At 37.8% G+C, this 25002-nt stretch overlaps 1 protein-coding gene across 3 annotated transcripts in view; it reads right to left on the bottom strand.

The window, feature by feature from the left end:
• The window catches only part of NFX1 (nuclear transcription factor, X-box binding 1), a 78266-nt gene that overhangs the window by 11815 nt on the left and 41449 nt on the right, over positions 1–25002 (bottom strand). The window contains exons 13-19 of one of the 3 annotated variants that reach the window (XM_020967359.2): positions 20476–20584; positions 15195–15314; positions 14259–14338; positions 9914–10144; positions 6251–6324; positions 1682–1783; positions 514–555 (exon numbers count right to left, since the gene is read on the bottom strand). In XM_020967359.2, the coding sequence (XP_020823018.1) occupies positions 514–555; positions 1682–1783; positions 6251–6324; positions 9914–10144; positions 14259–14338; positions 15195–15314; positions 20476–20584 (758 nt within the window). Of the gene's footprint in view, positions 1–513; positions 556–804; positions 1523–1681; positions 1784–6250; positions 6325–9913; positions 10145–14258; positions 14339–15194; positions 15315–20475; positions 20585–25002 lie in introns of those variants that run through there. The other 2 variants (XM_078152990.1, XR_002320797.2) reach the window with 2 other exon arrangements.

Here is a 25002-nt window from a genome sequence, read left to right as displayed (position 1 = left end):
GCCATAGTGTAGAACAGGCCTGCACAACATGCGACAGACTGACAATGGCTGGTTGCTGTGGGTCACACGACAGCCACCAGAAATCTTTTGGCAGGCTGCATGTTGTGCAGGCCTGGTGTAGAAGTATGCTGCAAAATTTACTATCTTCTTTATCAATAACTCAGATGGAATCAATAAGAGTACTGGTCTGAAATTACTGTGCTGTAGGCAGCTGGATTACATTGAGAGTATATAATCACATTTACACAACCTCCCTCGTTACTGCGTGTCTGAACATACACACTTCATTGATGTATCTCCTGTAGCCCTTACGGTGCCCAACACAGTGTTAAGCATATAGTAGTTGTTGAATAAAATACTTGATGATTTGACAAATAACTATTTTCTTTAAAGAGTTTATAAGATTTAAAATGGGAAAGGATGATCTAGTCGGCTCCCTCTCCCCACATTCCAATTTTATAGATCTAAAAAAATTAGTTCCATAAAACCTAACTTCAAGTAGGTATGACTTACCTTTTCCTTTCTAGGGCTAAACACTCTTCATCACAATGAAGCCTTGATTAGCAAATGAAAAAAAGAAACAGAATAAATGCTTCTCAGTATACTGGTATCATGAAATCTAAAAACAGTGCAAAAGTACACATCATTTAATATATAGCTGTTAAATATTGTGAAATATTCACAAAGTTCAAGTCTTTATTCAAGCCACGAAGTGTGCTGATACAGCATATTTTTGAAACACAGAATTCAAGAAATCTGCTCCAAAAGAAGATTTTAAAAATAGTAAAATAGTAATACTATTTTTCTTAAGGGCTGATTCTTATAAGATAGTGATTGATTTGACTGCCAACAACTAAGCATGTCCTGAAAAAAAAATTTAAATTTAAAAAAAAATTGGGGCAGCTAAGTGGCACAGTGGATAGAGCACCGAGCCTGAAGTCAGGAGGACCTGAGTTTAAATTTGGCCTCAGACCAAACACTTGACACTTACTAGCTGTGTGACCCTGGGCAAGCCACTTAACCCCAACTGCCTAAAAAAAAGAAACAACAAACAAAAAACTAAGCATGTCCTGGTGGCACCTTTTGTGTGCTGTGCACAGCTAATATCCTGGGCAGGCCTCTGCACAGCATTCTCTTTTATGATGTGACCCAGGGATCCAGATCCTTCACTGAACAGCAGGCATGTCCCCAGACTAGAGAAACCAATTTATTCTGCCTCCTTGGATAAGTCAAGGTAACAGGGTATGTCAAAATAGTGGAATTCATTTTTCTGGTCCTTAGAAGGAAGGGAAGGAGCATGATCAGCTTGAGAGGAAATTTCTTTAGTTCTTTCCTACCTTTGCTTGCCCAAGTGTCCAAGGCTCAAATGTTACCCAAAGTCCCCAGTCGTAGCATCCCATCAGAACTATTCCTCCCCATTTACTATATCACATACTTCAAAATTATGTTCTTCTTCATCCATCAAAACTCTCATTTCCTTAATGTGACACCAATCTTAGAAGTGATATAGAGGGAAAATAATCTGATTGAAAAGCCAAAGAAGAAGAAAAGCACCTAGGGGCATTCATCTAATGTATCTGTTTCATAATTATTGTACAATTAAGATTATTTTCTGCTTTTGAAAATTATTTGAGAATCACTATCTCTAGCTGTACATTTATTTCCCTTTAAAAAAAATTACCTGGTTTGGTGAATTTCTTTTTTAGTAATCAACTTGCTTATCTCCACTGAGTCTCCAAGCTGTAAGTCAGTTATTTTAGTGGCCATAGAAATAGCAGCGATCCTGAAAATAATAGGAAAAGTATTACATTTGATAAAAAATCTAATCAAATCTGGTGATTTTTAAAAAAGTCTTTCCAAGTGGGTACGACCACTTCAACAGTTTATTTATTTAGGACCATTCTTATGATTTCATTGATACAGGAAACTTCTAGTAAGGAAAAGTACTTCTGCTGATGTACATCTGCAATTTAATGTCCTAAAGAGCTGCCTGCGGCCTGGAGCGCAGAGGGCACCCAGCTACATTGTGTCAGCGGCAGCAACTGAATGCAGGTCTTCCAGACTCCAAGCAGCTCTCTATTCCCTAAGTCATGCTGCTTCTCTTCAATAAGTTATAGATGTCCCTTATCACTGAATACCACTCTCATATTTAAGTGAAACAATATGGCAAAAAGCTGCCAAGTCTGCCAAGTGGTATCTCAAAAACAAATTATCTCAAACTAGGCCTAAAATTATACACGATTTAAGAGGCAAATCTCATTTGACCAAAAGGAAACTTCAGTGCTCCTGTCATCCCTAACTTTATGATTCCCAGCTTTGTAGTCTTTGTAGATCCCTAGATCCCCAGAAAGCAAGCCTAGGTGTCATAAATAAGGACAGAATTTGGTATGAAATTCCGGGGACCCAAGAGATGAAATATCCAAGAAGCCTGGGGATTTTGGTTCAGCCACTGTGCAGCCAGAACAAACTGGGCTAAATTGTAGGAAGTTTTCTGGGTTCACACAGCTTGTATGACCTTCACTAATAAAGTCATGCCAATTCATTTCCTATTTTGATAAGATTAAAGACTAGTCCTTCACTGAAGTCCAATCTTTATGCTGTAGTACTGTGTGGAGGTGATCTGGGTTCTCAAAGGCTATGCCAAATGAGTACAAACTCTGCCAAGCTGGGAAAGTTTCAACTACGGCCTTGTAGGCAGTATGTTATGTAGATCGAGCTAAATGCAGAGTTTCAGCACCACATAGTTATGCACTAGATAATAAATTTCTCTGGCCTTAGAAATTCATCAAGATTGTCTACAAAGGAAAGAATATTAGTGGAAACAAATAGTGCAGTAGCAGGAAACAGTGCAGCAAGAAACTCCTCACCTAAAACTCACACAAACAAATCTAGAAAATGAACTAGACTGAATCCTGACGGAGAAATCCAAGAAAAAGGCACAGTGAGTCACTTTCCAGCCCTGGTCAGCACAGGGAGACATAGAGACATGTGGACACTGGGGACAGGGTCTGGTACAGAGCAGGGCATGTGCAGAGTGCACTGGCACACAGAAAGAGGCTGTGAACCAGGGAAAGAAATGATCCCAGACTTATACTACAGTAAAGACCTAGAAATGAAGGAAGTACCCATCAATTGGGAAATGACTGAATAAGTTATGGTATGATAAATGTGATGGAATACTATTGTGCTGCAAGAAATGATAACAGGGATGGTTTCAGAGAAACCTGGAGAAGACTTGTATGAATTGATGCAGAATGAAATGAGCAGAATCAGGAGAATTTATACAAAGACAACAATATGGTAAAGATAAACAACTCTGAACTCTTATCAGTATAATAACCAGCCACAGTTCCAGAGGACTAATGATGAAACATGGCTACTCACCTGCTGATGGGGAGGTGAAGGACTCAAGAATGTAGAATGAGACACATACTTTTTTGGACATGGCCAATACAGAAATTTGTTTTGTTTGACTATACATGTTCGTAATAAGGCTTTTGTTTTTTCTTCATTCTCAATGGTGAAATAGAGTGAGAGGAGGGGCTAGGTGGGAGCAGGAGGGGGATTTTTGCTCATTGAAAAAATATAATGTAATTTTTTAAAAGAGCATTCATATTGATGAAATAGTGGATCCTTGAAACGTTAAGAGTAAATAACAGTTTAGTACACCATAGGAATGTTGTCTCTCTGCTGAATCCTGATTTTAACAAGTTATTTAACATAGTTTTCCATGATATCATGAACAAAATGGAGAAAGAACAGATGATAATACAGTTAGAGAGATTTGTAGCTAGTTGAATAACCATAAACAAAGAGTGTTGATTAATGACTTAATATTATTCTAGGGGAAGGACACCAGGGTACCTTTTATTTATTTTTTTTACTCAATAACTTGGATGGATCTTGAAGACTTGCTCATCAAATCTGCATATGACACCAAGCTAGAAAGAATGGCTAATTCGATGAATGAAATAATTAAGGCCAGATCTAGAAGATGGAAATCAATAGAGTCAAAAATAAAGTCTTATAGTTAGGTTCAAAATTAACTGAACTAATATAGGAGGGAGAATGACTGGTTTCACATAGTAACAGCCCACATTTACTTTAAGTTTTGCAAAGTGATTTACATATGTTATATCTCACTGGATCCTCACAACAATCTTCGGAGGTAGGTGCTATTATTATCACCATTTTACAGATGAGGAAATTGAGGCCAAGAGGTGAAGTGACTTGTGCAGGATTGCATGGCTAGTTAGTGTCTGAGTGAGGATTTGAACTCAGGTCTTCCTGATTCACGCAGAAGAGGCATTAGACGTTTTTCAGAGGGCAGAAGAAATCAGGAAAAGGAAGAAATTTCTAACACATACAGCTGTGAAACAATGAAATGAGCTACTTTGTGAGGTAGTGAGCATCACATCGCTGTAAGTGTTCAGAAGCTGGAGACCATCTGCTAGGGATGTTATAGAAGGATCCTTATGACAACGAGAAAGATTAGATTACTTCAAAATTATCTTCCAACACTAAAATTCTATGACTTTCTGGACTCCCTGTGGACCAACAATCAGGAGAAGCAAGAAGATTAGTAATACATACTTGTGTATTTGTAAGGGACCCCTTAAAAAAGCTCTAGACTCAAACAAAATTGTAACCATTTAGAGTCAATCTCACACACATAAGTCATGATTCATTTTCACTGGAATAACAAAGATGCTACACTACAAACCCATATTCCACATTATTTTGATTCTCAAGACCCTAAAAAATCACCCACAAACTGACTCTGCCCCACCCATTCACAATCAGATTCCAATTCTCTTCCAGTTCCCCTTTCACAAACCCAGAATTAAACAGCCACAAACCCAAATTCCCTTAGCACTGAACTCATTTCCTTACACTTACTCAAAGATTCATCTTGTCAATTAGATACTGACAAACTAGGACATCCTTTCTGTCTCTGGCAGATATCAGATTTCAGTCTCTGCTGCTGTCCACCCTGTCCACCCAGGAAAAAAACCTTTCTGAGTCCTGGCCTTTCTCCACCTCTAATCTATCAGTAAATGTTTCTTCTTTGTGATCTTTCATGGTGCACATCATATTTAAGAGCTAGAGTACAATTTAACTTGGAGGGATAAAACTCCATATGATAAAACCTCTATATATTATCTTCTTTATATCTCCAGCATTTAGCACCATGCCTGGCACAAAGCAGATGCTTAATAAATGTTTACTGACCATTCCATTATCACCACGGACAGCAGTGAAACCTGTTTTCTTTAAAAAAAAAAAGTCCCTATCAGGTTGCTTCGGGTTTGGTTGCCTCTCTCATAAAAATGTAATGAAGGATGTGTAGCTACTTAACCTATATTGCCTTTATGCAAAATTAATGAATCAAGAGCCAAAGCAGCCTGAACCCACAAGGTTTTCTTGTCCTCCAGAAAATAATCTTCATAGTTGCTATCACTGTGTCCTTTGAAAACTCTCAAAACATTAATTATTTTATCGCAAACACAATGGGCCATAGGAAACTCTTTTGTAGCAATATTAAGAACTAACTGATCTCTCTGCACTTATTATTTACTATTAGCATTTGATTACAAAGTGCTTGGTATCACACTCTCATTATTTCCATGGTATTTATTAGTTTTATTTCCCCAATTAGACTGAGTTCTACCCTCACTTAACCTTCTTTGCATCCCCATACTCTAGCCTTCTCTAACATAGGACTGTGCACACAATTATGAGATAAATGAAGGTCTATAAGATAAAGATTAATTTTACCCCCAGCATAATTCAGTGCAAAGAACATCAGCCAAAAGACTGGGGTCTACTGTTAGATCTTGAAGCCTTATCCAGTCAAGCCTCCTGCCTGTCTCACTTGCCTCTCCAGCTCTGCTCTAGAATTTCAATTTGATCATCTCCACCTTCCACGCCTGGAGGCTTCTAAAGCCTAAGAGAGAATGAAGGGCTCCTTCTCTTCACCCATGGCTAGCTGGGGCTTTAATATGGCAGGTGACCACGGGGTGAAGTCCAAAAGCCAAAGTCTCAATCCTACCTCTACTGCCAAAGAGCAGTGGGATTTTAAGGTCATGTATTCTGTCTACCCTTCACTCTCATCTATAAAGTGGGATATTATGGACTTTTTCAGTGTTATGAGAGAATAAAGTGAAATGAGAGAAACCACTTTGAAAACTGAGAGGTATTATTCAGATTGTGACAATTTGGGGAGAAGGGAAAGCTGGATAGCACCAACCTCTGATAGGTACTAGATGCCTCAGAGCAAACCATGGTCTCCTTTCTTCTTCCACATTCACACTGTAGCTCCACCTACAATTATATTACAATCCATCAATCGTCAGCACAGAAAGCCACAAGTGACATCAGCATCAGCCTGAATACCATGCAATTCCAGTTTCTAGAGCTTCAACCCTCTCTAGCTTAGTTTTTTATGACATTACATCTGTCATTTTTTAACCATGCATAATCTCCTTGTTCTTGATCTTTAGTTTCTTCATTTGCAAAATGGAGATAATGATTTTAAAGATAATTTTACCTCCTATAAGATTTAAAATTGCTTTAAAAATAACCGGATTGAGAAAGTCTACTTGGTATAAAATTTCAACATTAGTTCAATCCACATCAATAAATGAGACTTACTCAACAGTTTACTGAGTGATTCCCAACATTGCAGAATGGACCATGGAAAATAAACAAAGGACAGTCACTGACCCCAAACATCATTTAATTGGCAAGATAAAATGAATAACTGTAAACAGATCAATCAGAAAGCATTAAGTGCCTACTAGGGGCCAAAGTCCTGTGCTAGGTATTTGGGAATACAAAAACAAAAATGAAATTATCCCTGCCCACAAAGAGCTTACAATCTATCAAGGGAAACAAAATGTACACAAATCAGCAAATTCAAAATACAAAGAATACAAATGTAATTTAATTTCAGCATGGGAGACACTTGTAGCTATATACTTAGCAGCTCTTTTTAGTGGAATGTAAGCTTGAAAATGAAACATGTACAAATATAAAGTATAGATGTGAGGAAGAAGTATATTCCAGAAGAAGTGCATTCCAGAAATAGGGGACGGCCTGTGCAATGGTACAAGAACAGGCTATGGAATACTGTAAGTGAAGAACAGCAGGGCCAGCTTTGCTAGACAGTAGAGAGCACAAAATGTGCATTTAATCTAAAAATCTAGGCTGCAGCAAAGTTGTGAAAGATATTAAATATCAAACAACAGTTTGTATCTGATCCTTGAGGCAAGAGGGAGCCACTGAAGGTTACTGAGCAAGGGAGTGACATTCTAACATTTGTGCTTTAGAAGAACATTATGGCAGATGTGTGGAAGCCAGATTGATGAAAACAGAGCCACAATTGTGGCACAGAGGCTAATTCAGAGGAAACTGCAATACTTCAGAAGGAGAAAAGGAGTTGAAGGTGAGATGATATAAAGGTAGAACTGGCAAGATTTAGCAAATCATTAGCTATGTGGTACAAGGGACAGTGACAGGGAGACGGAGATGACTCAGAGGATACAAACATGAATTAATGGTAAGGATGGTGGTGCCTCCAACAGTAACAGAAACATCTGGAAGATGCTATAAATAGCATATAAGGAGGGAGTCTGATGAAGCAGAAAAAACAATGGGAGAAAGAAACCTGAATTCTAACTGAAAGCTTGCTACTAACTGTCTATGAATCTTTGGGCAAATAACTTTACCTCTCTAGGCCTCAGTTTCTTCATCGATACAGTGAAAGAACTGGACTTTATGATACTTAAGGTCTGTTCCAACACTTCAAAATTAAGTACAAGATAAACTTGGATAGCTGAATTACAAAAGACTTTGAAAGCCAGGAAGAAAAGTTGGAACTTGATACTACAATCACCCACCACAGGTTCTTGGGCAGAGGAGTAATAAGATGAAAATAGGAGAGGAGACATAAGAAGCAGTAAGACTAGTTAGAAATGTCATGGTAAGTGAAGGATCTGATCATTAAGGCTTAGAAAAGGGTAGTGGTATTGAGAAGGAAAGGAAGGGGCAAAGCTGAGGGACATTAAAAAGACCCAGGAGAGGGCTGATAGAAAAGGCCATTATACCAGTGATAAGCCCATGGGTCACTGCTAGGTCTTGGGTCAATGTGCTCTTTTCTACCACTACCCATTCTTCCATCTCAGTTCTTCTCCTCCCAGGCCCAATAATTTTTTACCTTCTCTTCTGCCCCTCCTGACCTTAAAGAAGCATATAACTTTCAATGAAGTTTTCTAAAGGTTTTTACAACTAGAAACTTTAGGGAAAAATAGTAAGAATGGGCATGTTACAAAAAACTACAACTCTATAGTGATACAGTTATCTCTATTCTTCTCTGAAACAGGAATGAATCTTTCTTCCCTAATTCACATTTATTGACTAATTTCATATTTCCAGGTTTTTGGGCATCAAGTCTATTTAGCATTAAACTCTTTCCTTTTTTCTTCTACAAAGTGGATGTTCATGAATTTCATGCCTAGATCCTCAGACTACAATTATTGATCTTTCCCTCTCATGCTGAAAGGTCCTAACGGTAGCCAATTGAGGCCCTCCATCAAATCTGAAGTGAAATTTATTTACACCTTAGAAAAAAATTTCATTGAGAGGATGCCCATCAATTGGGGAATGGCTGAGCAAGTTGTGGTATATGAATGTAATGGAATACTACTGTGCTATGAGAAATGATGAACAGGCTGACTTCAGAAAAACCTGGAAAGACTTATATGGTCTGATGCTGAGTGAAGTGAGCAGAACCAAGAGGACTTTGTACACAATAACAGCCATGTTATGCGATGACTAATATTGTTAAACTGAACCCTTCTCAGTATTACGAAGATCTAAGACATCTCCAGAGGCCTCGGGATGGATAATGCTGTCTACATCCAAAGAAAGAACTATGGAAGTCGAATCGCTATCACTTATTTTTACGTTCTGTTCAGTTTTGTTTCATCTTTCTGATGGTTCCTCCTATTGGTTTTAATTTTTACTTACAACTTCACTAATGTGAAAATATGTTTAATGGGAATGTAAATGTAAAGCCTATATCAGATTGTGTGCTGTCTTGGGGGAGGGTGGGGGGGAGAAAAATTTTCAACTCAAAAGCATATGGAAGTGATTGTTGATAAATAAAATAAATTAATAAAATAAAAAAAATTTCAGACTGGTTAACTAGATGGATCATCCATTTGTTTCAGACAGAGAAAAGTTATCCTAGATCATTTCCTAACAGCAGAATGATCCACAATATTAAAAGAGAAGAGGAGTGAGTCAAATATCACTGCAGATTTTTGCTTTGGGAGATTGAAATACTAGTATCACTAATAGCAATGAGAAAAAAATGGTTAGAGGCAGCTGGTTAAGAAAAGAAATTAAGGAGTTTGACTGCGGACTTTTTGGACCTGAGGGAATACTAGGTTATCCAAGGAGAAAGAGAGAGAGATCCTATGATCAGGACAATTATTTTCCCATAGTTTTCTAACCTTACCTCTTGACATTCTCCAAAGCATCCCTTCCATTTTATTCAGCTCAGTGTCCTTACTGTCCCCATATCACATGCTCATTCCTGTCTCCATGCATTTTGTTCATGTCCACCAAGTCTAAAGAAGGCATCTTCATTCAGGTATACAGAGAGAGACAGGAAGACACTGAGTTTTGACAGAAAACAGTTGGGAAAATTATAGAGTAGAAGAGGAAGAGAAGATCCCAAATCAGAGTGTGCTGACAGAAGTGGCCAAACACAGAAGTGAATTCAAAATGGTCGTGAGAGCACCTCCAAAACAGGTAGCAAGTAACATTATGGTGGATGACTATTTTAGGATAATAAAATAGTAGTACAACTGCCAACAAAGTTTTTTCTATTAATTGGCTTACCTACCTTTGCTTTACAAGAATTCATAGGGCAAGGTGAAGATGGATGGCACAAAGCCATACAAGGATGATTACAGTCAATTCTAGCAATTGTACAAGGCTGTTTGCAGACCTCATCTATAAGACACTCTCCTTTGTGACAAATCCTTTTACATTTATGCATTCCACATTTTAACATTTGATTGCAGAGAAGTCCACAAGAGATTTCAGTTAGATGACAAGGAATGTTGTATCGTATCTAGAAAGGACACAAAAATTATGCTGAAATGGAAAATTAATTTAAAAAGAAAAGTCAATGTTATTTGGGTCATGATCTTTCAAAAATGGACAATTATTAATAATGAATAAAGTAATTATTTTTTTATAAGATCTTAAGAACTGCTACTATCAAAACAAACTTCCCATTTCAGTCCATGTTAACACCTAGATAAACAACAAGTTAATATTTTCCTTATTTTTTATGTGTCAAGACACACCCATAGCTCTGATAGTAAGGCAGACTTAATAGTGTCCAAAGTTAGTAAAGGCATCCATCCTTATGACTATCTGTAACATATTATGGGATATACATATCCTTCCATAACCTATAAAATGAGGTGGCTTAGGGGCTGGGAAGGAAATAGCATTTTATCTGTCCACATAAACTAATTGATGCCTAGAAATCATCCCTCAATATAGAATGCATATTGATATAAATCAATAAGTTTTGCCCAGAAAAAAGAACAGAGTAGAAGCCAACTCTGGAAAATTTGATCATAGTAATCCACACTATGGGGTGTTGACCATTCATTACCATTTGTCAACCCCTTAACTTGCAGAGTTCATGGTGCTTACTTTTTTGCTACAGCCAAGTAACTTCTATCTATGCTCAAAATACACATTACTTTTCTTCCCATAACAGAAGGTAAAAGGGCTGGAGGAATACTTTCTCACTCATAAGATTACCAAGTGTTCCTTTAAAAAGAGGAAAAAGACCTTCGCAATAAAAGAAAAAGGATTTGAAAAGCCAGTGGGGAATCCTGACCTGTGTCAGGAAACTGGAAGGCAAAAGGATATAAGAGCAAAAAAGGGTGAAGACCACAGAACATTTGGAGTGAAGCAATAGATATAAGGCTCTTCCCAGAAAAGAGGAAGTTGGATCTCCTTCAAGAAGTGGCTTCCTGAATTATAAGAAATGACGAATATCCGTAAGTGCTGTCAGGAGAAAGATACAGTAAAGAATAGAGAAGTGAGACAAATAGTGCTGGATAGTGACCCTCCCTGTGGAGAGGTACTGTGGCAGCTATTTCTCAACCTGAAAATAACAGTGGAGATGTCTGCATGTGTGTAGAGGAAAGGATATATCCAGTTATGTGCAAAATAGATACAAGACAATTTAGGGAGAATATACTAATTGCTGGGGGGAGGTCAGGAAAGGCTTTATGTAAAAACTGAACCTTGAAGGAAACTGGGGAAGGAGAGATATGTGTATGTACAAGTTTTTTTTTTTTACAAATAAGGGTGCACCCTCAAAGTTTGAAGACCACTGGTCTCAGCATCTAACTTTACTGACTAAAGCATAGCAGCTGAATTAATAGCTTCCCTTAAAAACTTCCTCCACATATGTATAGCCTCTATCAGATTGCGCGCCGTCTTGGGGAGAGAGGTGGGGAGGGAAGGGGAGAAAAATTTAAAACTCAAAAGCTTATGGACGTGATTGTTGATAATTCAAAATAAATTAATTTTAAAAAAAAGAAAAGAAGGAAAAAAAAACAACTTCCTCCACAATTCAGGATCTGATTCTCATAATCAAGGAAGAACTGGTTGTTGAAGAAGAAATGACAGGAACGTTAAGAAAAAGTGACTGTGCTATTTTAGAATTTATGTTAGGAAGAAGGAAATCTGGGCACTCTTGATTTTAGGAAAGCAAATTTTAAAAGGTTCAGAAGAATAGGCAGGATCCTAAGAACTGAAATCTTGAGGAAAATAAAAATCAGCCCAGAAGGAATGGAAACCATTCAAATATAAAATTACAAAGACACAAAGATGAAGAAAGGGACTTGTCTAAAAAGACTGCTGTCGATGCACTGTGAATTTTTCCTTATGCTTTAAAGGGACCTGTTAGGAAAACAGAAGCAAGTGTAGGTAGTAGATGGTAGTGGAGGATTAACAGACAAGTGTGGCAGTGTCCTATAAAAAGAGTGTCAGGAATGCTAAAACTCTGAAAGCTAAAGCCAAAGCTAAGTAGGTAAGTCCCTAGATTCCCTCAGCTGAGGCATATCCTTTTAATAGTTGTTATTTAATTGTTTTTCAGGAGTGTCTGATTCTTCATGAACCCATCTGAAGTTTTCTTGGCAAAGATACTGAAGTGGTTTGCCATTTCCTTCCTCAGCTCATTTTTCAGATGAGGAAACTGAAGCAAACAGGGCTAAGTGACTTGCCTAGGATCACACAGCTAGTGTCTAAGGACAAATGTGAACTCAGGTTTTCCTGCTCTGGGTCTGGTACTCCATCCACTGCTGCCACTGGCACTACCTCGCTGCCCTCTTAATATATTTATTATTATTATTCTTATGGCAATCGGGGTTAAGTGACTTGCCCAGGGTCACACAGCTAGTAAATGTCAAGTGTTTGGTCTCAGGCTGGATTTGAACTCAGGTCCTCCTGACTTCAGGGCTGGTGCTCTATCTACTGTGCCACCTAGCTGCCTCAATCTTAATATATTTTAATGCTATTCCATCACTCCTTTCAGCTATTCTGTTCCTTTTCATGCACAAATGAAAATACATTTATTAAGTTTTCACATGTGCAAATAACACAGGGATACAAAAGAAAGTACAAGACAGCTGCCTTCACAACTGGGAGACAATAAGTAGCAGAGGCCTCAGCTTCAGGGCAGATGAAAAGGTCCTTAAGGGGCCCTGGAAAAGCGGTAATGCATCTTTTTAAATATCATTCCTACTGATAAAAACTATGCCAGTTTTTGATGTTGAACCACTTGACAATGCCAAGGATTTTTGTGCTGAGAACTTTCTTTTCTGGGTCCTCCAAAAGCTATGGCTGCTAAGGGGTCAGCTATCCGGTCACACTTCCACAAGGGCTGCTCCTCTGGAGGAAGGCTGTGGGCACAAAACTCGAGCTGAGCCATTAGCCTTGGGAGGGTTACTATTCACGAGCTCTTAGGTGAGGGTCCTGGCCATCCCCACCAAGATCTGGAGGGTTGTGGTAGTGGTAGTTTGACCCACATGATTGTAGCAGAAGTGACCACAGTGAATTCTGGACACATTCCTCAGAATTCTGTCACAGTATTGTCATTGTTTTAAGTAAGGATCAGACATTTCAGAATGTTTCACATGCTATCTCTTCTAGACCAAGAATGCTGTGACAAGACTTTAGGGGGGAATCTAGGTTTGGGAAGAAGCTGGTGAATTCAAAAAGAATGGCTTCATCAAGAACAGGTAATATTGGGGGCAGCTAGGTGGCGCAGTGGATAGAGCACCGGCCCTAAAGTCAGGAGGACCTGAGGTCAAATCCAGCCTCAGACCAAACACTTGACACTTACTAGCTGTGTAACCCTGGGTAAGTCACTTAACCCCAATTGCCTAAAAGAAAAGGAAAAAAAAAAGAACAGGTAATATCAAAACCACCTCATAATGTTTTTGGGAAAGGTTACCTTTTAGAAAGGTATTTATATAGCATTTGAAGGTTTGTTAAGCACTTTGCATGTTATTTTATTTGATCTTCACAACAACTCTGTGAGGTAGGCATTATTATTCCCACTTTAGAGTTGAGGAAACTAAGGCCGAGAAGTTAAGTTCACTTGCCATGGGTCACACAACTAATAAGTGTGTGAGGCAGGATTTGAACTCAGATCTTCCTGACTCCCAGTTCAGCACTCTATCTAATGTGCCTAGGAATGATATAGATAGTTTTTCCTCATGCTTTGCACAAACAATAGAAAGATGCCTATATGTCCTTGGCTGTGAGTTGCATTACCATTTTTGTTAATGACTTGGAAAAAAAATCATAGATGGTGGCATGTATATCAAATTTGCAGATAATACCAACCTGGAAGGGAGAGTAGGCACACTATGAAGAGAGGACCCAAAAGAAGCTAGACCACTGAGCTACCAGAAGATAAAACTGAATATGAAAAAATCATTGGATCACAGATTTATAGCTGGAAGGAACCTCAGAAGTCATACATTTTTTTTTAAATAAAGTAAATGAGGCCCAGAAAATTAAGTGAATTTGTCCAAGACTGTATAGATTTTAAGTAGCTGAGCTAGAAAACAAATAATTGAGCTTTAGCTCAGCATTTCTGGCAATGACCGCTATTAACTACTATCAACAACTGGGAAGACAAAACTTACCTCATGTTTGCCCATGCACCACTTCTGAGTAAGGTAAGTACAAGGGGGGCATTTCACCTCACTATGACAAGAATGGAATACTGTATTAAAACAAAGAGAAAATAAGGAAAGATTTTTATAAAAAGAATTACACACATATAAATCTTATATCCTGTATATTGTTTATATCTTTTAAAATCAGAGGTTGTAAGTTATTTTCTCATGAAATGATAATCATATAAAGAAATCAATAAATGCCATAGAAGTAGAAAAAGCTTAGTTTAAGGGGGAAAGGAAAGGAGTACAGAGAAAATCAACACCCTGCCCTAATTCATCTAGAGAAATGCAGAAACAAGGCAGTGAAGGAACTATCGTTCCCACCTCCTCTCTTCCAACTCTCCACCAGGTTACTGAATAGGGGATGATAAGAAGCCTGGAAAGGTAGCATGGGACTAAGTTAGGAAGGGCTAACACCACATAGGTCATCTGACTTCCAAACCAATACTACTGATATACTGAACGCTGCAGCTATAAACTTACCTGAAAGAGGTAAGCACTGATAGTGGGGGAAAGCAAAAATATTTTAAAGGTATTCAAAGAGCATTTTTTAAAACCATGGTAGTATAAGAAAGGTCCACTGGCAAACTAGAGCAGCATAGATGACTTGTAATGCTGCATTTTAAGGACTGGTAATTTCTTTTTCAGACACTAGGCCTAAGAGTCAGAGAAATAAGCTCCAATGTATTTCACAAATAAACTTTTACAGTCCTAAAGTAAACACGATTTCTAAATATGTCTAATATGGAAGAGACTATACAATCTGCCATACTATGTTAAGTGGTAATTGTGAAGTGCAATCTATTAAAGAGAACAAGAAATACATACAAGTAATAGGGGTAAATGTGATTCATTTATAGTTCATAAAGTTCAAATAAAAATACATTTATAGGAACTCACCAGGATGATCACATTCATGGAGTCTTGTACATGTGTTTTTACACTCTGGGGGCTTTGTACCACAAGGAACCGGAGGGAAAATCACTGACTCTCCACAATAGCATGTTAATTCATCAAAACCTGAGGCAGCAGAAAAAATAAAACAACTACTATGGCAGCACAATTCATATATTTTGTGGTAATTTTTTTTGAAGGGCTTTTGAATGTTAAGGGAATAAACCAACCAGCAGACTGAGTTAAAAATGTGTTCCATTATAAACTTTATCCAGGTAACTAATCATTCTTTTCAGTGTATCTGGCAAAAAATAAATGTGTACCCAAATTATTTCACAAAGACACAAAAATGGACAGAGTAATTAGTTTAAATCACAGTATGGAGGCATATTAACAAAAACTTCCCTTTGTTAGTTCAACTGAAAATATTAAGAAATTAATATTTCTCTAGGTCTTTTCCAGACTTTTCACTTATGAAACTGTATAAAGGGTCAAGTATAAAAATACAAATTAAGTCTTTTGGAAAATGGATTATAGGTAGTAACCAAAGTTGGAACAAAAAGTATTATTCTGTCTAGTAAGATCAATGCGTTCCCCATCCCTTTGGGGATAAGCTTATGACCTACCTAAGGGCAATGCCCTCCACATTCAGAAAGGATTAGAATATATATATAATTTTTTTGGAGGGAGGAAAGGCAATTGGGATTAAGTGACTTGCCCAGGGTCACACAGCTAGTAAGTGTCAAGGGTCTGAGGCTAGATTTGAACTCAGGTCCTCCTGACTGCAGGGCCGCTGCTCTATCCACAGTGCTACCAAGTGCCCCAACGACTAGAATATTGATCATAAGGAGGAAGCCCTATCAATAAAGAAAGGAGTTCAGTAGGTAGAGTAGTTTTAGTAGAAGGTTAAGTGAATATTATTCTAGAATGCTGATCCCAAAACTGTGTTTTAATATATTGTGACCTTTTCCTTGTTCAAGACTTCTATAAGTGTTACCTCAAATTGTCTTGGGATAGAGATCAGGGAACACTATGACAGTTAGGACATTTCACTCTCTCAGCAAGAAATGCATAGATTTAGAATGTTAAATAAAAGACAAATTGTTCCTGGCAGCCTTGTCTCTAAAACACAGAGTACATAGAGAATTAATATTTTTTCTTTGGTAACAGGTAGTTAACAAATAAACAAATCATACATTTGTGGTTGGACTAATGCAACAATTTAAACTTTGAAATGCAGAAGGCATTTTCCTACAGCAGAAATACAAGACACAAATGAGAAGCGTAACTATATTTCTGAGTTTTAACATCATTTTTAATTAGCATATGCCAGATCAAAACATAGACATGCTTTAAGAAGCATTATTGCCAAATTGTATAGCTGTTACCTGCTTGTAACAGCACCCACTTGAGGCTTTTCTTCTTTTGCAGAGTTATAGTCTGGATGAGGGTCAGTTCTCCAATTCATGACCTCAGTAAAGTCTTTAATTGAGTAGGTAGGAGAACCAACTAGAGCTACAGAAGCAAGGAGCCATGCCAAAATTATTCTACCACATAATACTACAAAAGTTGGCTACAATACTTTATAAACATTACTTCTTCATGTTTCAGCCCAACCCATGGGACTTTACAAATCAGAGGATAATGTGATCTATCTTAAATTGATGTACATTGATTCAGAAACTCTAAATTTGATATTAGAAAATTGCAAAAAATCGAAACAATCCATGCATGCCCCCAAATTCCATGTACTATAGTTTGGGAAAAATTAAGTCAGAAGCTATGCAGGAAAGCGAAGATATATCAGCAGAATCCCTCCTCCTTTTTAAAGCCTTCTTATACTATCTAACCCAAAGTGATTGCTTTCTTCTCTGATGATGTAATTCTGTCTACCCATTCATCTGTAAATTAATCATGCACTTTTGTGCCTTGTGAAATGTCCTACATTCATTCATCCAAATAATTCTTGAGCTATAGCTACAGTTAAAAGTGCAGTGACAAACGGAATTCTTAACCACAGAAGAACCTATTATCTAACAGGAAATGATAAATAAGACACATATACAAGTAGCAAAAACACAAAATAAAAGGCAGCATGACAGATATGAACAAAATGCTATGGAAATACAAAGAAAAAGATCACTTCCAGCTGGAAGATATGAAGAAGAGGATACATGGCATAACAAAACAAGATTGAGGTTTCACGTGAGGTGACCCAGATCTGTGTCTGGAGCACTGTCTTACTGCGTGACTTTGATCAAGCCACTCCACAAACTCCAGCCTGCAGTTTCCTCCTCTGACACATGATGGGGCTGGACTAAATGATCTTTAAGTCTCTTTCTGCTCTCAAGCCTCCGTAACTTCAACAGTGGCAATGAAGACACAGGGCTATAGCTTCCCAACTGCAGGCTGAGGTGCCCAAGGGACACTTTGGGAGGAAGCAGTGACACTTAATATCTGTCCAATGCCTTGAGAACCACCACTCCAGGGAGTTAACAGAGTCAACATTAGATGGCACTGAATCCCTTTGGAGGATGCCCCTGAATGTGAGAATTGGTCTGGTTTTAAGTTCTTTCACAGCTTTGCAAAGCTGGGTTTTCAGTTGTTCCTGTGATAAAATGCAAGGGCTGCCAAAAATCAATGTGGAACATGAAATGAAGGTGGTTGTGCCCAATATGATTGCCAGGTTTGAGAAACTGTGCAGCGTCGAACAGGTGCACACATTTCATGCATAAGTAAGTATGATTAAGAATGAAATAAAAATACTGTTTTTTTCCCCTTTCAATTTATGTGTGCTATTTTTCAAATGGCTACTAGGTTGTTGGTAGCTAGGTGACACAGCAGATAAAGTACAGGGCCTGGAGTCTGGAATGGCTAATCTATCTTCCTGAGTTCAAATGTGGCCTCAGACACTCACTAGCTATGTGACTGTGGGCAAGTCACTTAACCCTTTTTGCCTCAGTTTCCTCAACTGTAAATGAACTAGAGAAGGAAACTACTCCATTATCTTTGTCAGGAAAACCCCAAAGGGGGTTATGAAGAGTTGGACATGACTGAAAAGACTGAACAACAACACTATGTTGTTAAGACATAAATACTAATTAGGTAGTTTGGAACTAACTATTTAATAAATGGAACTGTTAGGTATTTCTTTTGGCTAAGGGGTACCATAAAAAATTACTGAGACACGAAGGGCTCTATGAACAGAGCAGGTTTGGGTATTTCAGATAAGAAATCTATTATTACATATTTCAGTAAGAAAGTTTGGGAATACTAGGTATTCTTTGGTAAAGGGCATTCTAGGCAGAGAAATGATATAGAAAGGCAGGCTGGAGCAAGTCAAGTCAAAAAACATTTATTACATACTTACCATGTGCCAGACACTATGCTAAGCACTGGGAATACAATTATTAGTAGAAAAGAAAATCAGTTTCTCCCTTTGAGGACTTTATATTTTAAAGGTGGAAAACAATACATAAAAGGAATCTGAGAAGCTGGGGACGGATGGGGAAGAGAAGGTATGCAGGCAGGGGCATGGCAGAGTGGAGCTCAAGAAAGTAATGAAGACATGGCTGGACAGGCTATAAAAGGCCTTGAGTGCCAGACTAAGACACATGGCCTTTATTTGGGAAGTTACTAAAAGTTGTTGAACAAAACAATGACATGATCAGCTGTCTTAGGAAAATTAATCTGGTACTAGTATATAAGATAGATTGGGCAAGTGTAAGACTGAAGGTAGAGAGAATAATGCAGTGACTCATAAAAAAGATAAAGAGGGTTTGATTTGGGATAGAGGAGGTAGGAACGGAAAGAAGGGGGCCAGATGCATGATTATCAGGAGACAGAAAGAGAGGACTTGGTAACTGAATGAATATAGGGGACAAGGGGAAGAAAAAAGTCAAGGGTGACTCTGAGGATCTAAGAATGGTGGTACCATTAACAATAAATTTTGAATGTTTGATATAGTAAAGAAAGTGGAGAAGTCCAACTCTCCAACTAAAGTCCCTGCAAAGATCTAAAATGGCCTCAGATGGAACAATGATCAAGAAGACCAAAGACAAACAGTAGTAAGCTCCTCTATCTAGCCCAGGGTTATGCAAAGAAGGTGGCCAAAAGCCTGTGCAGATTTGTAGAAGGGTCACACCAGGGGAGGCCAAAGCCAGGGGATTTCTAGTAAATGAGATCTAACGGCTGTGGCAGCTCTGAACGGGGATACTGGAGAAACGTGAAACTAGTCCAAAGTTTCACAAATCCGGAGCCCAGGGCTCTGCCCTCAGGGCCAAAGAAATACCAGAATAAGAATTAAGGGAAGTCAGAGCCACAGCACAACTGATGCTTGAGATGGAAATGGGGCTGAAGTCAGGTTACCAGAAGGAGGGAGTCAGAACCAGAGATGGTAGCAGAGGGCAGTCCTTAATCCCAGCCATCTCATTTGATAACAGTGTCAGCAGCTTCTAGACTGAGGACAGGACTGCAAAGGACACGTGTACTTCACCAAGAGGTGGAGTCTAACCCTGGCACAAAGTTTCTATCTAGGAACTGAGGTTGGAGATATCAGTAAAAAGAAGAAAACAGTGATTACAATGAAGCAATCTTATGGGATAAGAAAAGTCCAAGATGTAAAAGCAAAACAAAGTAATCCCACAAGTTACAAAGAGTACAAGAAGAACCTCAGAGAAAAAAATGGCTTTGCTAACAAGGACTCTAAGAAGGACTGGATCAAATGAGATAATATTTGTTATGCACTTAACATAGTGCCTGGTACACAGTAGAGACTTAAGTGTTTTTCTTCTCCCTCCCAATCCTGAAGAAATTAAGACATAAAAAATGAAATTAGAGCACTCAAGGAAAAAATCAGAAAGAGAATCGTTAGCCTAGAACAAAAAGTGAAAATCTTACCCAAGTGGGGGACTCACTGAAAAATAGGAAAGTGCAAATTGAACTCAATGATTCCTTTACACAATAAGAAATATTTGAATAAAATCAAAATACTCAAATATTATAAAGACATATAAGTTATTTATTATCAAAAACAGCTAACCTGGAAAACATAAATGCGTGATAATAAAAAATTTTTTAAAAATAAACTTAGCAAATCCAAACAGTGAAAATAAACACATATGTGTATATTATATATACACACACACATGAAAGCAGCAACTTAATGCAAATTGAGCTAAACAAATATCAGTCAAAAACCAAATTTCCAAAGTCTATGTCCAAGTAAACCACTTATAAAGTTGATGTATTAGAAACATCAGAAACAATAGATTTATTAGAAACTCACTTGTTTGCCAACATGTCTGACAGTTTCCCCGGTGACAAGGCTCTTCACACCTATGAAGGCCACAGTTCAGTTTTCGTCCACAAATCAAGGAACACCTATGCTCTTTATCCTGGGGAAGAGAAAATTAAGTTCTTTTATAAAATGGACTAAATTGACCAACTGATACTTTCCACAAGGCAATGAACAAGTATTTATTAAGCACCTACTCTGTACCAAGTACTATGCTAAGTACTGAGAGACATGGACATAAAAACGAGGCAACACTTGCCTTTAAGGGGTTTACATTTCCCTGGAGCATATACCTCACAATAAATCAGTTCAGGATATATACAAAATAAATCCATACTGATAGGAAGGAGACGATACTTGATCTGAGCCTTGAGGGGGAACTAGAGGTTTCATGAGATAAAAGAGAGGAAGGAAAGTATTTCAGGCACATGCCAAGACACAAGGGTGAAATGTGAAACATGAAGTAAGGGAAACAAGTTGGCCAATTTGGCTAGTGGGGTGCAGAGCATGTAACATGGAATAAGTTAAATCACTCTAGAAAGACAGGCTAGAGGAAGACTGTAAAGGGCTTTAAATGCACAAAAAAAACCCATGAAAACTCTTATTTCTTATATAAAATCAATGAAGGATTTTTAAGAAATACTATATATTCTGGGGCATAAGTTGACTGGGTATATGAGCTAGCACTGGTGCTTGGAAATGAGACTTGCAGGGCCAAGGGACAGCCAGGGGTTGAGAAGTACTTAGTTCGCCAAATATACATATAACAAATAAGCAATAAAGCAGAGCCACATGAAAAAATACTTGATAAAGGTCAAAGTGAATAAGTGGTATTAGTAAATTCCTGCTTACAGATATTTGTCAAACTAATAACAGAGAGGTCTGTTGTCTTCTGAGTTTGTATATTCAAAATACAACAAAGAACTCCCAAGATGTAAAAAGCAGATGGCTACTACTCTACCAGAAGGAACCTAGAAAGCACTTCCCAAAATTACAAAGCCTCATAAAAGGAATCACGGTGGCACAGACAAGTGTTTTTCTCACTGTTGGCCACTGAAGGTTAAGGGATACGGAGGGAAAAAATTAATTTAGGAAATAAACAAAGGTATCTGAGACGGAGACTATTTTTCTCAACTTCAGAATAATAAAATGCTCCTGGCCACAGATGGAGTGCACATACCAAAAATAAGACAATATTCACCTGGTGTATTGCACCCTTAATCAAGTAACATTTAAACTAAAGGGGATGGGGGAAGGAAAAACTGCTTGTGTATATCCACTAAGCTAGAAACAACAGAGGACAGTTACAAGAAAGAAAAAAAGAAAAGCGGGTGAACAAACCAGAAACCACGAGAGGTAAATTCCAAGAAAAGAGCCAGCAAAATCCATGGCAAATAAAAAGCATAGGCAACAAGTAACATAAACCCCTAGAAATCCTAATAAGCAAGGAAGCAAATTTAATCTTGAGCAGCTAGGTGGCGCAGTGTATAAAATGCCAGGCCTACAATCAGGACTCATCTTCTTGAGTTCAAATCTGGCCACAGACACTTCCTAATTGTGTGACCCTGGGCAAGTCACTTACCCTTGTTTGCCTCAGTTCCTCATCTGTAAAATAAGCTGGAGGACACTGCAATGTTTTGCACAACATCTGACAAATACAATTAAATCAGGTGCTATAGCAAACTTATTTAAAACAAGAATAAAGTGAAAATGTTCACTTGCACAAATATGTCATAGGAAATGGAAAGAGGATTTTATAAGTTCTTTTGAGAATAAAGGTATATACATGTGTCTGACCATCCACTGAGAAATGCTTTGTACTCAAATACTGAACCTTGGGTGGTAGTTTACAAACATTTGATGATAGGCTGTGAAACTGCAAGAACATGTTACAATAAGTAAAAAAGTGGTTATTCCAGTGTCTTTGCCAAGAACACCCCAAATGGGGTCGTGAAGAGTCAGATAAAACAGAAATGACTCAACCACAAAACTAAAATTTGATCTCAAAAGTTTCACTAAGACATGGTGGGATCAAAACTATGCCTGGAATGTGACTCTAGATGGGAAAATCTTACGCAAAAGATAAAAGGGGAAGGGGAAGATAGACTTGCAAAGACATGATTTAGCTGTAATGGTGGACTTTAATCATTCAGACGTCTGCTAGAGCTCTCTCAGCCTAAAGAACTGCTAATATCTTCCTGATTTGCCTTAACAAAAATATCATTCTTAAACGAGGAAAGAAAAAAAAAGAGGAAAAGGACCAAAAAAACCTTCCATTCTGCTTCTGATTCTCACTAAAAGAGAAGAACTGGTTGCTAGGGAGGAAATAATATGAACAGAATAAACAGACAAGCATAACAGCTATGGAGAAAAGGTATTATACACAAACAGAAAAGCAAGTCTCTCATAATACAGATAACTGGCTGCACACAGTCCTTTCTTCTATTCTGCTTTGTATGGAAATGCTCATCTCATTTGGTGTTAGCCAAGTTCAGAATTTTTTTGAAAAGAAAAAAATTAACTTGTCTTCACCATCTTCTCAAGCTACCATCTTATAATGCTCCTCTCTTCCACAGCCAAATTCGTAGAAAAACAGATCTGTACTTGCTGCCTCCACTTTCTTTTCTCTCACTTACATTTCAACCCTCTGCAATCTGATTTCATCACTAAATTCAGTGGTTCCCGTTGGAGGGCTTCCACTAAAAAAGTTTTAACGGCACTTTAAGAAATAAAAAATTGCCTAATTATGTCACAAACATTTATTTTTTCCAAGTACATGCGTGATTGAAGCACTACAGGTTTGTGTCTGCAGTTATTCAAAACAGTCATGACCATGTGCATGACAATTCTGATGTTCATGCACAAACTACAACCAACTCACCACTTTCTCATTAATTACAACACGTTCTTGCAGTTTCTCAAACTATTATCAAATGCTTACAAACCACCAGTCAAGGTCCAATATTTGACTACAAAGTGTTTCCCAGTGGGTGGTCAGACACATGCACATACCCTCATCCTCAAAACAACTTATAAAATCCTCTTACTGTTTTCTATGACATATTTGTGCAAGTGAGCATTTTCATTTTATTTTTGTTTTAAATAAGCTTGATGTAGAAGCAGATTTAACTGTTTTTGTCTGGTGGTGTGCCAAACTTTGCAAACCTTTACTGAAATTAAAAGTTGAACATCAAAATTAAATTTATATACGATTATTGTATTATATTAAATATCTTCTAAGTTGTTAGTTCATTAAAAACATTATTCATATTTTAAAAGTGTAACATAAAGAAATTTAACACAAAGACTTGCAGATAATAGTAAGCATATGAGGTCCTTTGGATTACTTCTTTAATTCTCAAAGAATGTCACACATAAAAAATTCATAGGTATTTTGTAATTAGTTTTATAATTGTCTATTTAGAACTTTCAAAATTATTAGTAAAATAATATTTTGTATTTTATAATCATAATTATATAATGTAAATTTTGATTTGTAGATTTTTTTGAGCAAAAGTTATCATTGTTATTGTAAGCACTTAATGAATAAACCTAAAAGACTCTTATGAGTAAGCTAGATCTTTTTATTTTGAACTGGAAGAACTGGAAACAAAGTGTCAATCAACTGAAGAACAACTAAACAAATTGTGGTATATGACTAACAAACGTAATGTGAGAAAAACGTGGAAAAAAATGCTGAATATGAAGAATTCTGAGAAATGTGGGCAAACTTCTGTGAATTTATGCAAACAGAAGTAAGTAGAACCAGAACATTTTACACAGTGATTACAACAAACATAAAGGAAAACAACACTAAAGATTTCAGAATTTTGCTCAATGAAGTGATCGATTGTTACTGTCCATTTTTGGTGAAACACAGCTTGTATTTACTGACAAAGAGGTGTAGATGAGAGTAAGAGTGAGAGTGAGAGTGAGAGAGAGAGAGAGAGAGAGAGAGAGAGAGAGAGAGAGAAAGAGAAAGTGAGGAACAGGAACACATATGGCCAGTGTGTTGATTACTTTGTCTGACAGCTCACTCCAGTCTGCATCTGCTGCTCTTTCTGGTTTCAACTCAAACAAGATAGCACTTCACCTCTCATCTCACCACCATGCTGCTGACTTAAACCTTGACTGACACTACCTCCCTCATCTTCCTCTCCCCTCTGACCAGAGGGAGTACCAAATTCCTTCCAGTGCTTTCTTTTACAGAGGGGAGAAACTGGACTCTCAGCTCATTCTACTTCGCATCTTCTGCCTTACCTGGTTTCAACTCCACAAAGATGAAGTCCCCATACCCGGCAGCCTCTTGTCTCCCCTTCCCCCCACTTCCTTTCCTGCCTCCTTTTCTGTGTTGTCTTTCCCCCACCCCCTTACATTCTAAGTTGCTTGAGGGCAGGGACTGTCTTTATTTTTATTAACTGTATCCCCAGTGCTTTAGCACACTGCCTGGCACATAGTAGGTGATAAATAAATGTTTACTAGAATGGATTGTAATTAATACAGGGTACAGCATTCAAG

The sequence above is a fragment of the Phascolarctos cinereus genome, unplaced genomic scaffold (genome assembly GCF_003287225.1).
Source record: "Phascolarctos cinereus isolate Bilbo 61053 unplaced genomic scaffold, phaCin_HiC Scaffold_4;HRSCAF=312, whole genome shotgun sequence".
NCBI lineage: Eukaryota > Metazoa > Chordata > Mammalia > Diprotodontia > Phascolarctidae > Phascolarctos > Phascolarctos cinereus.
This window is presented reverse-complemented; position numbering and strand designations above follow the sequence as displayed.